Source organism: Peromyscus maniculatus, chromosome 15 (assembly GCF_049852395.1).
Source record: "Peromyscus maniculatus bairdii isolate BWxNUB_F1_BW_parent chromosome 15, HU_Pman_BW_mat_3.1, whole genome shotgun sequence".
NCBI lineage: Eukaryota > Metazoa > Chordata > Mammalia > Rodentia > Cricetidae > Peromyscus > Peromyscus maniculatus.
Genome location: NC_134866.1, coordinates 36,268,836 through 36,282,845, shown reverse-complemented (window position 1 = coordinate 36,282,845; position 14,010 = coordinate 36,268,836). Strand labels below are relative to the sequence as shown.

The following is a 14,010-nucleotide window of genomic DNA, read 5'->3' as shown; positions in this document are numbered from 1 at the left end:
TTTCCGTGAGAAGTAAGAGGCTGGCTAGAATCTCCCAGGCAAAGGAATTGTTGAAACACTGAGGACATGAATGTGGTGGTGGCAAGCAGGGTTATGGAAACATGTGACACGTAGGATCAACCATCACTACTAAGACTTGTCATCTGTAGGTGGAGGAGGAGGACAAAGCATTGGATCCTGTGGTTACCTGAACAAGATGGGGGCCCAAGATAAATAACTGAGTTTGACCAGCTTTTACTACCTATTGAGGAAGCCTGGGAAACAACAAAATGATAGCCCCAAGTCAGTCACCCATCAATTAAAGGCATACTAAAAGTCGGACGTCTTTAAAAGCACGCACAAGGGGAACTACAACATCTGAGGGTTGGAGAATGCTAAGTTGTCAACGTTCTCCTTTATGAAAGTTAGGGTTTGAGAGGAAGGCAGAGGGACGGACGGATCTTCAAGTAAGGGGGGATGCAGTAGGTGAGGGTGGAGAGGTTGCAAAACTGGTTTCCTCTGGTGGGCAAGGACAGCTCCTTGTCCTGAGACACTGCCAGGACTTCTGAGACAGATGCCTGTGTAATGACACTTGGCTTCCAGATCCTGTCCTGATGTTTCCATTGTTTGCCAAAGCAAGAGCCAAGTGAAATCAACGCAAAGTGGGGAAATACGACCCTTGTCTATGGGAGTGGTAGGACACTGGCGGGACTGCTGAAGCTGGCTAATACATACTGTCAATTTGGGCAGATAAGCAAGTGGATCTTAAGCGTGTCACAAAAGGTGGAGGGAGGACTATAAGATGGGCTATAGGAGAGTCTATCATGAGAATATTTACCTAGGACTTTCGGAGGGGGCATCTAAGCTGGTCTTAGTATTCTGCAACGTGGCTATGAGGTTCGGACTCTGACTGTGGCAAACGGTAAATGACGTGGCCATGGTGGAACCACCCCAGCACAGTATTGAAATTCTGAGAAACTCCAGGAGAAATGAATGTTTGGATTCATTAATGCAAGACTGAACAAAAACATCCCAAGGATGATGCCTTCACGAAGGCCATCCAAAATGCACTGGGTGGCAAGCAAGCAGAGCCACCAGGTTGTGATCTGGACATTAGCCAGATCCATAGTTATCAACTCGAATGCATACAGCAGCAATTCATCCTCATTGGAAATGATACCTACTCAGTCTATGGATATGCATTTCCTGCCTGCAGTGAGTCATCTAAACACTCATGCTAGATCCTAGAGTAGTGGTTCTCAACCTTCCTAATGCTGGGACCCTTTAATACATACAGTTCTTCATGCTGTGGGGGATCCCCAACCATAACATTATTTTCGTTACGACTTCATAATTGTAATTTTGCTACCGTTATGAATCATAATGTAAATATCTGTGTTTTCTGATGGTGCTAGGCAAGCAACCCACAGGTTGAGAACCGCTGTCCTGGAGTATGCTTGGGTCACTGTCATATCTGATAACACTGTGTCAAGGACGACAGAATCCCCTTACACTACCATAGCCCTCAATGCTGCAAACAGAACCTGAGTGGCCTAAGGCCCAGATCTATTAGTAACCTGCAAGGTTGGTGTACTGCTTTAATAATGGCTTGTATGTCCCTTGCTGTTCACATTCACAGCTGTGGGAACCAGAGGCTAGAAGGAAGAGACTCACAATCAGTGACTTGAAGGTTTTGTATTCCTCCCAACAACCTAGTCTGAAGGAGATAAGCAATTTGGGTTCCCAGGGAGCAAGGAGGATGTTTTCACTAGGAACCCCAATAAGGGTCATTTAGGCTACCCATGCCAGTGGGCAAGCAGGATAAAAGTGGAATTATTATATTGATGAGGATAATTGACTCTAATGTATTATAAGGATCTAAAGAAGGCATTGGGAGCCCAAAAGATGCTGGTGTGTTACTCTTAGAGCCAATGATGGTATTGTGAGCAGGCAATGACAGCTATTATGGTCTACCAAGGATAAGGCAAGTGAGGACTCAAATCCTTTCATGGCGTAAACCAGTTGAAATGCCAAAGGTGAGGGAAAGTCAGGGTAGCTGATGGAAGGAGTTAAGGGTCCAGTTAGAGCCTCCAGACGGGATGCAGTAATGACTGTAGCTCAGAGAGCCTCAAAGCGTGGCCCCTAACTAACAGCATCAGCATCACCTGGAACGTCATTCAAATCTCTCAACGCCGAGTCAAGGACTAACTACAGGCCATGCTAGTCATAGATTCTAATTCACAAGCGCCCTTACTGGGGCTCCTAGTGTCAACATCCTCCTTGCTCCTTGGCAACCCAAGCCGTTCATCTACTTCAGCCTAGGTTGTTGGAAAGAACACCAAACTTGCAAGTCACTGATTGTTTAAAGCTCTTTGCCCAGCCCAGGATTCACTGAATCTAAAGGCCTGGAGCTGGAACCTGCTGGTCTGGGGAAACAAAATAAGTAATCCTGCTGGCTGGAGTTGGAGAGCCATGGTTACAGCTCTAATAACCTGCTGTGTGGAGTCCTCCAGCTACCACCCTCTCCAAGGACTGTATTTAACAGAGGGATTCGTGGGAAGCAGGGCATCCAGATAGGCTGTGTTAGCGTCTGGGCACCACCTCAGGCCCTCCCTGCCATGCCGCTTCCTCCAGCCACTGATGCAGTAACCATTCCCAGGCAAGATGAAAAGGTTCATACCGATCGTGTTTGGCAGTCCGCTGCCTCACGCCAATGCCGTGACCTTTTCCTTCCTGCTCCAATGCTTCTGTGGTGCAAAGGCCTGAGACGCACAAAGAAACCGCTTGGTACTCACACAGCATTATCTGGAAACGTGGAGGGCGGGTGACGCCACTGACCACCCTTGCCCAATGGTGGATGACGGCTGATCCATCTTTCCCCTTCCATACCTTGGGCAGACCCTTGAGATATGATGCACACAATGCTGCTCAAGGTCCTTGGGACTGAACGGCAGTCACCTCTACCACTGGCCAACTTTGGTAACATCTTTGTGTTAGCTATTACTGCACCTCTCTGTCCCTCACGACTCTGCTGTCAGGTCACCTTCCAAATAAACTACATGAAAAAGCCTTTGTCAGCCGGGCAGTGGTGGTGCACGCCTTTAATCCCAGCACTCGGGAGGCAGAGCCAGGCGGATCTCTGTGAGTTCGAGGCCAGACTGGGCTACCAAGTGAGTCCTAGGAAAGGCGCAAAGCTACACAGAGAAACCCTGTCTTGAAAAACCAAAAAAAAAAAAAAAAAGAGAGAAAGAAAGAAAGAAAGAAAGAAAAAAGAAAGAAAGGAAGAAAAAGCCTTTGTCATCGGTTCTGCTCAGAGGGATCTAATTTACATTCCTGGCGATTGGGCACAATATTTGCCCTTTTCAAGTCACTGCGGCTACTCCTTCAGCTCTCATGCTGTCTGTCATTCACTCAAAGTGGCCCTCCTTAAAGGTCTACCCCAAAGTGGTGTGCTTCTAAAATGAGACAGTCCTGTGAGGAGTCTGCATAGCATCTCCCACTCTTTGTCATTTTTCTCTTAAAAACAAAAATAGTTGCTAGCAAGTGTATATGTTGTATATTAGAATTTCCGACACGCAAGAGAAAGGGATTGGCTTGGCTGTTTCCTCCGCACCTGAAACAGTGCTACTACATGTGTTTCTCCGTTAAATAAATGAATGCTGAAGTCTGACAAGAAAACAAAACTCCCAAGCCAGAATCCAGGCTAAGAGACTTTAGTTGGGGACGGGGTGGTATGCATATCTCAAATTTAAATTTTATTTAAAAATTACAAAAATGTTTCCATCCAAGTTGTCTATGAGAAAAGTTAAAAGCAGAAACTTTGTTCATGGTTAGTTACCAGCTGCCTGATATAATTTATAAAATCGAACAGAATTTAGATGTGTGTCTTATGCCTCGGTAGATACGGGACCCTTTCTTTAGGTCCCTTTCTTTAGGTTCTGGCAGTATCATTATTGGCACACTTTCCAAAGCCTTTTTCCTTTGCACTCGATGTAAAATGATTCTGTAGACCCCGGTGATGGAGCTTCGAGCATCTCTCCCTTGGTTATTCCGGATATGCTCATCTGTAATCCCCAAATGTTCTAAAGTGCTCTTCACCTCATTTTCTTCTTCTTTGAGGGTGCTGGTTTCTGACAAATGTTTAGGATCCAGTTGGAAAGGCTCCAAAGGGGTGGGGTATGGCACCCCTCGCATCCACTCATTGTTCATTATGTAGCTGATCCCATACCTCTCTGTGGGTATGGGCTGAAGGACCCCTCGGATGAGCCTGTGGCAGGGCTCTGAGACATGCTGGGGTATGCTGTAGGTACCCTCAAGGATGCTCTTCTTTAGTTTGGCCACGGTTTCTGCTCGAAATGGCATTGTACCAGTCACCATGAAGTACAAAAGGACCCCCAAGGCCCAGATATCCACATAAACACCAACATAGTGTTCATCTCGGAAAAGTTCGGGTGCAGCGTAGGGCGGAGACCCGCAGAAGGTGTTCAGCATTTCGCCTTTTTTACTTACGGTGCTGAATCCAAAATCCCCCACCTTCACGCACGTGCTACTGGTATAAAATACATTTTCTGCTTTCAGATCTCTGTGAATAATTTGGTTTTCATGCTGGGGAGAAAACATGGGGGAGAGTCAATTTTAAGGCAAATGATAAAACAGAAAATAGAGCCGTCTCTGCAACAGAGAAGTGGGTGATGCTGGCGGTATAGCCACAGAAATTCAATACAAACAACTTAAATCACATTAGCAAACTCTACCACAGCCTTTAACCCAGTGCAATGCCTTCACCCCCATGAGTAGACCAAAGGTTTGCGTCTTCCATGGGGTGAGGATTGGAATTTGTGCCACACAGACTCTGGAATTCATGCCAGACAAGGACCCAGGTCTTGTGCAACTGCACAATGCTGAAACACAATCACATAACAAGCCGTACTTTTTGAGGTCTTACCTGATTCTTCTGAGTCTTCCCTTGACTGAGACCAAGAGCAGGGAGTCTTGGGGACCTGCTCCAACCTCCTGGCCATACTCCTTTGGGTGGACTCATGTAATTTAGCAAAAAGGAGGAGGTTGGATTTGGCAGGTTTCTTGCAACTGATTTCTTACTATGTGTTGTGAGTACGCGCTCCTTCCTGCCCTGCCCCTGAACTCTAAATTTAGCCAATAGTCTTGGGAACTTTGACCTAGTTAATTTTAAAGGCTTGGGTAAAGGTTTAATGCCATTTGTCCCAGTGAGCCCTCGGGGTAACAGCATAGGCTTTGTAAGATAGAGCTGGACAAATTAACAATCTCTTCTATCAGCGTGCAAAATGAAGAGCACTCCTTCATATACTAAGAAGCCGACACTTACCTCACAAGGCTGCTGTGAGAACTATAGACGACATTGTGTGGGCAGTGCTCAGCGTGGTCCTTGCACACAAACAATTTCAGTGAAATCTATGACAGCAGCTCAGCCTTTCTCTTTTCAGAGGCCAGACTGCAGGGAGAAATGTCAGGACCCGGGGCTTCTGTGGACCCACATCTGTACTCTGCTGCAGTGTCTGCTGCTCTCCTACTCGATATCTGGTAGTTAAGTGCACGTCAAGTTCCTTCTGTGTGCCCAGCATATGGCTGGCCCCAGCGAGCCCACAAAAGGACCGGTTCTTGGATGAGTTAAGCAGTGTGTGTGTTACAAAAATCCAGCTTTCTTTATAAAGAAATCGTTGGAGAGCTGAAGGATGACTTAACTGAGCGTTACTACCTGAGACACAGAGGCAGTGAGAACTGGGTGAGGAATAGAACGGGGTGGCGGTCAGTGAAGATGAGAAAGTTTGGTGTCAGCTGGGCCTGAGACTGAGGCAAATTTCAGAAAGGGAGAGCGGGGCACTGGGCTGGTCACCAAGTGTGGATAGGACTGAAATGTGAGGTATGAGATGAAGGGTAAAGGCAGTCAGCACAGGAAAGGAGGGCCAAGGAGAGGTAGAACATAGGTTTGGAGCAATCAGTGGGCAATCGGCTCCCATCAACTCCTGGAGAAGCCACGGGCCTGCCAGGTACCAAGATCCTGGATGTTGGTTTGGAGGCAAGGACACTGGTCCCAGCCAAACTTCTGACGCTTACAAAAGGGGCTAACTGTCTGCTATTGCAAAGCCAACCTTCTCTGCGATGTGTGCGTGATAACAAACCAAAGTCCCATGTTCCCCAGGCCGGCGGAGCAGAAGCCCGTGCCATGCTTACCATGTGCTTCACGGCGGACACGATCTGGGAGAAGATGAGTTTGCTTTCTGGTTCGGGAAGCTTCCCCTCAGTGCTAATTTTCCCAAAGAGCTCTCCACCTCCTGCATACTCCATCACCAGGTGGAGTTTGGACAGGGTCTCCACGACTTCGTAAAGGCGGATGATGTTGGGATGGTGCAGCTTTTCCATGCTGGAAATCTCTCTGGATAGCAGCCTTTGGGTTTTCTGGTCTAACTTGGTCTTGTCCAGAATCTTAATGGCTACCTTTTCTGGAAAGAAAAAAGGAAAAGAGTTAAAAGACTTTTTTGTTGTTGGTTTGTTTTGTTTTAATGAGAAAATTGATATTTAAAGCTGGAAGGGCTCTGGGTGGTCTCCTTTATCCTATCAGGCATAGAGGTTCAGGGCTTCCCAAATCAACAGAAATGAAAAAAAAAAAGTCTTAATTCCAGTATCAGCATCTACACACAGGTTTGGATGCCAACTCCTGCCTCCCGAAGGAGTCTTCCCTTGTCATCTTCACCTGCTTTTCCAAGTAAAGTTAAAAGTCCTGGACTTAGCCCAGAGAGCACGTCTTGATGAGAGAGAACCAGCTTCCAGCTTCAGTGCCAGCCTGTGTCTCCTGCCCAGCTTCCCCTCCAGCGTCCCCCTTCAGTCTGGTGTTTTTGAAACAATAAACACTCATACGTGGGACCACTTCTTTATCCAGATCATTCTTTCGCTCTGTCCCTGCTTACTCACTTTATCCCTGGTGACCCTGCAAAGCTACCCTTATAATTAACCTATCCCTGCAAGTCTCGCATGGCATCCGCTTAAGATGACCATGACACTCTCAGGCTCTGGGTGTTCAGAGCACCCATGTACTGCAGTCTCAGCTCACCAGCCTATAATACTGCCTTCCCTATTATCCTCACTCTCCCTGCATGTTTTATTTTGCTTTATCTGTGCCTGACATATAAAGTCCAAGACACAGACATACCCTGTCTATGTGGGTGAAGGCATGAAGAAACAGGCCCATCCCTGTGCGTCTGGAGGGAGGGCTAGTTGGTGCAATAGTTCTGGAGAGCGGTTTAGTATAGCGTGTTGAAATCTTAGAGATGATTACATCTTTTAATCCGGCCATTTCACTTTTAGCAGTTGATCTTAAAGAAAATAACCCCATAGGTGTACAAGGGTGTGCGTGTGTTACAGGGAATAGCAAATGGCCAGCAAGAGATGGTTAAACTGTAGCTCATCTTTGTTTAGGACAATATGCCTGCAAATGATGTCAATCTGCCCTTATTGATGTGAAAAGATGTTACATATGTAAAAGACATAAGAAAAATACAAATATTCACTCCTATAGAAAAAATATGGTGAGACATTTTATTAAAATGTCTACTTTTTTTTTTAAAGAAAGGGTATCCCAAGATGGCCTTGAACTCACTATATAGTTAAAAATAACCTTGAATTTCCTACCTCTTGCCTCCATCTCCAGGTGCTAAGATTACAAAGCATGTCTACTAACACCTGCCTTTTTGCAGGGCTAGGAACGAAAGCCAGGGCTTTGTGTATGCTGAGTGAGCACTTTGCCACCTGAACTACACCCCACCCCTAGAAGACTTACCCAAGGAGTCACAGATAGCTTTTCTATACTATTCTGTATTGATTACTAATACTTGTCATTTTTACAGTAAATACAGAGCACGTGACGAAAATGGGTACCCTAAAAATAAATGAATCTTGAGTTCACAGCACAGCATCATCTTGTTGTTTAAACTTGGCCAGACTATCCAGACAAGCAAGAAGAGATAGCAACAGACTGACTGACTGTTTGGTCTACTTGCAGCACACCTGCTTCGAAGAACTTTGGTACAGCGTTACTGGCATGAAAAAAAGATGCCATTGGCTCAGAGCAGGAGTTTTATCAGCATGGTAAAGGTCAACTCGGCTTTCCGAAATGGACAGGGGTCATAATGCTGTCTAATGTGTGGGGTGCTTCTTCTGTGGGAAGCAATATTGAGCGTCGTGGAAGAAGCAAACCATGAATAATTAAGTCCCAGTTTGGCTATTTCTACAGGCTATCAGCCCAGCACATGGGCTTCCTCATCCATCCTCTGGACATTCTTCTTCCTTGGTCACATCTTTTCTGCCTTTCAGTGGCTAGCACTGACTGCTTCTCGCTGTTTCCCTGAACCAACATTTTGTACAGTCTATTGAGTGAGTTGTTATTGCAAGAGCTAAAATTCCACCTTCCGGACTCGCAGTCTCTGCAGAAGGGGTTTCTCCTGCTTCCTCCCCTCTCCCTGTCTTAGGCTCCCTTAACAGTACTGATCTCTGCGGCACTTACTTCCATGCACTATGAGTGTTCAGCAGTGGGGATCTTTTTTTTTTTGGGGGGGGGGAGTGTTGACAGGGTTTCTCTGTGTAGCTTTGGAGTCTGTCCTGGAACTCACTCTGTAGCCCAGGCTGGCCTCAAACTCACAGAGATGCACCTGCCTCTGCCTCCCGAGTGCTGGGATTAAAGGCGTGCGCCACCACTGCCCAGCGGCAGTGGGGAATCTTAATCTCCCTTTACTAGAACCCTCCGGTTAAATTCAGGGCTTTAGCAAAGGCTTCCCTCCCCAGCCAGGACTACTGGGTGAGACAAGTGCTGCTGGAGTGAGTACCTCTTTCAGTTCTGCTCCCCAGGTGCCTTGACTGCCTTATCTCATGCTAAATCACATGACAGCCGAGCTTTGCTTTATAACACAAATGTAGAATCACATAAAACATTATTAAAGTCAGGTGTAGTGGTGCACACCCTTAATCTCAGCACTTGGGAGGCAGAGTCAGGCAGATACCTGTGAGTTCAGGGCTAGCCTGATCTGCAAAGCGAGTTCCAGGATGGCCAGGACTACTTAGAGAGACCCTGTCTCAAAAAAAAAAAAAAAAAAAAAAATTAAAGCCCTAGTATTCCAAATTGTTATTCGCTGGTTGAAATGTTGGTTCCCTAAAGAACTCAGTCTTCATATCTACTCTCGAATGTGCACAGACGTGGAGATGCATGAACACAATTCACAGGACAACCTTGAGTGTCTTTTCTCCTTAGGCACGGTTCACCTTTTATTTAAGATCAGGCCTCTCATTGTCTTGTACCTCTGCCAAGTAGGCCGAGCTGGCTGGCCAGTGTGTTCCAGTGTCTTCCTTCTGAGGTTCTCCCTTTCTCTGCCTTCTGCCTCACCACCCCGGGCAGGTGTTTACGAAAGGACACTGAATGATGGCCGGCGTTTTAGGTGGGTTCTGGGAATCCAAACTCAGGTGCTCACACTGGTGAAGCAAGTACTTTACCAACTAAGCCAGTTCCCCAGCCCCATCTGCTCCTTAAACACATGTTCAGGGTGTGTGTGTGTGTGTGTGTGTGTGTGTGTGTGTGTGTGTGTGTGAATGTATGTGTATATATATATACATCTTATGCACTGGGCCATGAGAAGACAGACACTGTTCTTACAATCCAGTGAGAGAGAAGGACTTTGAAAATGGCCCTTAGGATATGTATGGTTAGTATTAGGAAGGAATCCAAATTTGTTTTTAAACGGCATGGTCCCTCTGAGTGAGAACTCTAAGTCGTGTCCACGGGGTGAGGGAGAAGGCCGAGGATGGTGCATGTGCTAGCCTACATGAGATGTAACATTTGTGCTAGAGAGGCTGAGGGGAGCCCTCTATGATGGAGATGTGGAGTGAGGGAAAGTGGTCCCCAGATTAGCCAGGAGTGCTAGCAGGGTGAGGTAACGCGCAGTCTTGGAGCCTGTTTCAGGGAAGGCAGCCTTGGGACACCCAGGCCTTTGTGGAGAATGTCATAATCTTGACTCCAGCTGTGGAAACAGCGGTCTGACTGCAGTGTGGGAAGTGCAGAGGAGGAGCTGACGTGTGGGCAGGACAGACCGTGGGGACAAGGAAGGGTGATCAGTGGGGCTGCAGGGTCCTGAGGTGTGTCTGAAATGGGACAGCTGCTGTTACTCAGTGCCAGCTGCCATTGCTATTTTGACCACAGATCTCAAGTTGTCGGTTTTTCTGCTTTTTAGTTTTCAAGAGAATCCTGATACCTGCACATTTGTGTGAGGGCTTTGAATCATTAAGTGTCCATAACGAATACCCCCCAAATTTCTTCCTTCTGCATCATCTCTTCCCCTGTAAGAGGAGAAGTTAGTTTCTTAAAACAAATGGGCTTTCTTTGCACAGGATGATGTGAGTTAGTTCCTAGGTCCATCTTCCTTCCATCTGCTAGCTCTTCCTCAACCTTACTCTACTTCCATGAGAAGTTAGTATACTGAGTCAATTAGCCAAATATTTGTCAAACATTTAACATTTATAATAAATGTGGGGGAGCTCCAGGTTATAATATGTCACAGTATCTGATGCCAAGTGACTTCCTCTCTCTGCTTCGTGTGTGGAGGCAGGGTCTCTTGCTAAGCCCAGAGCTCACAAATTCAGCTAGTCTAACTAGCCTCCTTGCTCTGCAGATCCCTGTCTTGGCCTCTTGGGCACTGGGATTACAGCCTGGCCCACCTGCTTTGTAGGTGAGTCCTGAACATCGGAACTCTGAGCCACCCCACGGCCCCGTGGTCAGCATTCTCAACCCCTTTTCAATTGCACCCCTTCTCTCCATCCTCTTTGCCACTCCCTGAGTTACAATGGACGTCATGACTCGCCCATCTGGATCATTAGACCGGCTTCATTTGCTCTTATGACTCCACCTTCCGTTCACCTTGCTCACTGACATCGGATCACATTAATTCCTTGTTTACAATCTTTGGTGGCTTTCTGATAACTACATGACAAAATTCAACCAAGCAAGAAGAGACTTTGTGGGCAAGCCAAAGATTGCGTCAACGTCACCTGCGCTTGCTCCTGCCGCTCCGTGGGTGCTGTCTGCCCCAGCTCTGTTAACTACTTTTAAATTTCCAAGTGTCCCCTCACTGGTTCCCACCTGTGGGTACATACTATCTCTCTTCCTGGAGCTTTACCGACTGTGTCCTGCGCAGCAAAGCCTAGGACCCACTGCAAGCCTTTCTAGTCAATAGACACTTTCAGGATTCTGCTGGCGCCCAGTGAACACACACTTGCGGCAATGTAAGCTAAGACTCGGAAAAGTCAAGGACTTGTCTGAAGGTCAAGCCATGGCTTAAGAAGTCTTGGTGATATTTTAGCTTTTGTGTATATATATTAGCCGGTTCCTACAGTGATTTTCTTGTAATGCTATGCATGCTTCCAAGAACTCCTAAGTGTATTTATCTAAAATACCTATCAAGCATCCAAGGCCAAATGAAACAACACCTATCTCCTAGGTCAGGCAGATAGTTTTATTTCTTGTGCAATTTAGGGTGAGACCCTCCTTTCTTATACAACCTTACTAATAGACTTATACAACCTTACTAATAGACCTCTAACTTCTTTTTTTAAATAATTTTATTTGCATTGGTGTTTTGCTGCATGTATGTCTGTGTGAGGATGTCAGGTCTTGAGTTACAGACAGTTGTGAGCTGCCATGTGGGTGCTGGGACTTGAACCTAGGTCCTCTGGAAGAGCAGTCAGTGCTCTTAACCACTGAGCCATCTTTCCATCCTGACCTCTAACTTCTTACCTAGCCACTTCTAGGAATGTAGACTGAACACAAAGATCCCCTTCTTGATATACTAACTGATCATTAGCTCTCTATTGACCTCCTCCTTTACCACTCCCCTTTTGGGTTGTAAAAGAAAGCCTGGTGGTCACTGCTTGAGGAAAATTCTTACCCGCCTTTATGACCCTGTAGAATTCAAGCCTGGTGACCTTGCTCTGCCAGAGGATTGCTATTGCCTGGGTTTATAACTGGATTCCTGAGAGACTTAGAGAGAATAAGGAGATGGAGAGAAGGAGAAAGAGAGAGAAAAAAAGAACGGAAGAACTAAATGGGTAAGAATTGGAAAGGAGCGGACTACATGGGAAGAACTAGATTGAAGGGCTAGAAGAGAATACTAAAGGAACAAGATGGAAGATGAGGAAGAGCCAGATGGGGAAGAACAAGATGAGAGAGAAGGAGATGGGAGAGGAGCTGAGATGGGAAAGAACTAGATGGATGAGAACCTAGATGGGGCAGAACTAAGGTGAAGAAATTAAGATAGAACCTAGAAGGGACCGCAGGTAAATGTAGAGACAAATCAGGCAAGGAAGGAGCTAGGCATGAGAGCAGAATAGAAGCTGTGTAGAGAGAGAACTGACTCAGAGTAATAGAGTGTATGGGCTCTGGCGCGAGCTGGAGCTGGCCTTGTGCGCCCCCGGGGTGGGCGGCAGCGCGCTCGAGTGGTACTAGGCCGTGGTGAGAGATCGAGTACATGGACCCGCAGTCGAACATGACCGCCGCTTAGGCGATAGCTCGCCCCGGGAGGACAAGCAGGGCCTGGTGGGCGTCCCACGCGCGGAGGCGGACGAGGCGGGCTGCGCGCCCGACACGCGCTTCGTGGCGCCCGGCAGCCTGGGCACCGCGCCCTGGGTGGCGCGGGTGGCCCGCAGCGGCTGCACCTTTAAGGACAAGGTGCTGGCGGCTGCGCGGAAGAACGCCTTGGTGGTACAACCAGGAGCGCTACGGGAGCGCCACCGAGCCCATGTCGCACGCAGGGACAGGAAAGACAGTCATCGTTATGATTAGCTACCCAAAAGGACGAGAAATTTTTGATCTGGTGCAAAAAGGAATTCCAGTAAAAATGAGCATAGCAATTGGGTACCCGTCATCGCAAGAATTCATCAGTGAATCATAGAAAGGAAACTAAGAAAGTTATTGGCCAGCTTCCACTACATACTGTAAAGCATGGAGAGAAGGGAATTGATATTGATGCCGAGAATTGTGCAGTGTGTATTGAAGACTTTAAAGTAAAGGATGTTATCAGAATCCTGCCATGCAAGCATGTTTTTCATAGCATATGCATTGACCCATGGCTTTTGGATCACGGAACGTGTCCAATGTGTAAACGTGATGTCATCAAAGCCCTGGGATATTGGGGGGACCCTGAGGATGCACAGGAGTTACCCATTCCAGAAACTGTCCCGGGAAGTGTTTCTGTTGGGAATCGGAGTGTGACATCCCACAATGAGGACAGGAGTGATGAAACCAACCTTCCATCATCTTCCTCAAGTGAGTCTGGGCCACACCGCCCCTGCTTTAAAGAAGATGCCGGGGGAGACACAGCATTACTAGGAGCCTGCAGGAATGACCCTCAGCATGGAGGAGCCGTCTGCTAGCACACAGCCTCCCTGACAGCCTCACCGACAGAGCCTTGGCTTGAACTATACAGGACATTTAATTTTTTACTCTAGGGCATGGTTTGTATACTTGAAAACAGTGGATATTATTTTACGTTACCTTTCAGATTCAGATTTGATACAAAGGGCTGCGATATTTTATTCCTAAGAGGATTTTTAGTTAGACTTCATCTATTTATCTACTAAAGTATGATGTATATCATAAATTTTGTTGTGTCAGACTGTCACAGATGTGGGGGTGGTGATGTTTCTGAGTACTGGACTAGCTTCTGTGGTACTGTTAAAATTCTGTTTCTAAGTTAAAGTAGAATTGTGTAATAGAATTCAGTAATTGATCAAATGGACATTCCCTGAAGCAGACTCTTTAGAACTTGTAAACTGAGAAATCTTGCCATGGGCAGTGCAGTGGTGCACGCCTGTAAACCCAGCACTCAGGAGGCTGAGGCAAGAGGATTTTAAGTTCAAGCCAAAAAGAAGAAGGGGAAAGAGAAATCAACTAACTGTCTTGCACTATGTTGTCCATAGAGACTTCAAAGCCAAGCATACCCTTTTCTTGTTTGGAATTGT

General features: G+C 46.7%; 1 protein-coding gene and 1 pseudogene across 2 annotated transcripts in view; one reads left to right on the top strand and one right to left on the bottom strand.

Moving 5' to 3' along the window:
• Positions 1 to 3,708: 3,708 nt before the first annotated feature.
• Positions 3,709 to 14,010, bottom strand: part of Nim1k (NIM1 serine/threonine protein kinase) — a 53,518-nt gene continuing 43,216 nt past the window's right edge. For both annotated transcript variants that reach the window (XM_006989800.4, XM_076551856.1), the window contains exons 3-4: positions 6,190 to 6,458; positions 3,709 to 4,584 (exon numbers count right to left, since the gene is read on the bottom strand). In XM_006989800.4, the coding sequence (XP_006989862.3) occupies positions 3,835 to 4,584; positions 6,190 to 6,458 (1,019 nt within the window). In that variant the 3' untranslated portion in view covers positions 3,709 to 3,834. The remainder of the gene's footprint in view (positions 4,585 to 6,189; positions 6,459 to 14,010) is intronic.
• Positions 10,980 to 13,972, top strand: LOC121822967 (E3 ubiquitin-protein ligase RNF149 pseudogene; annotated as a pseudogene).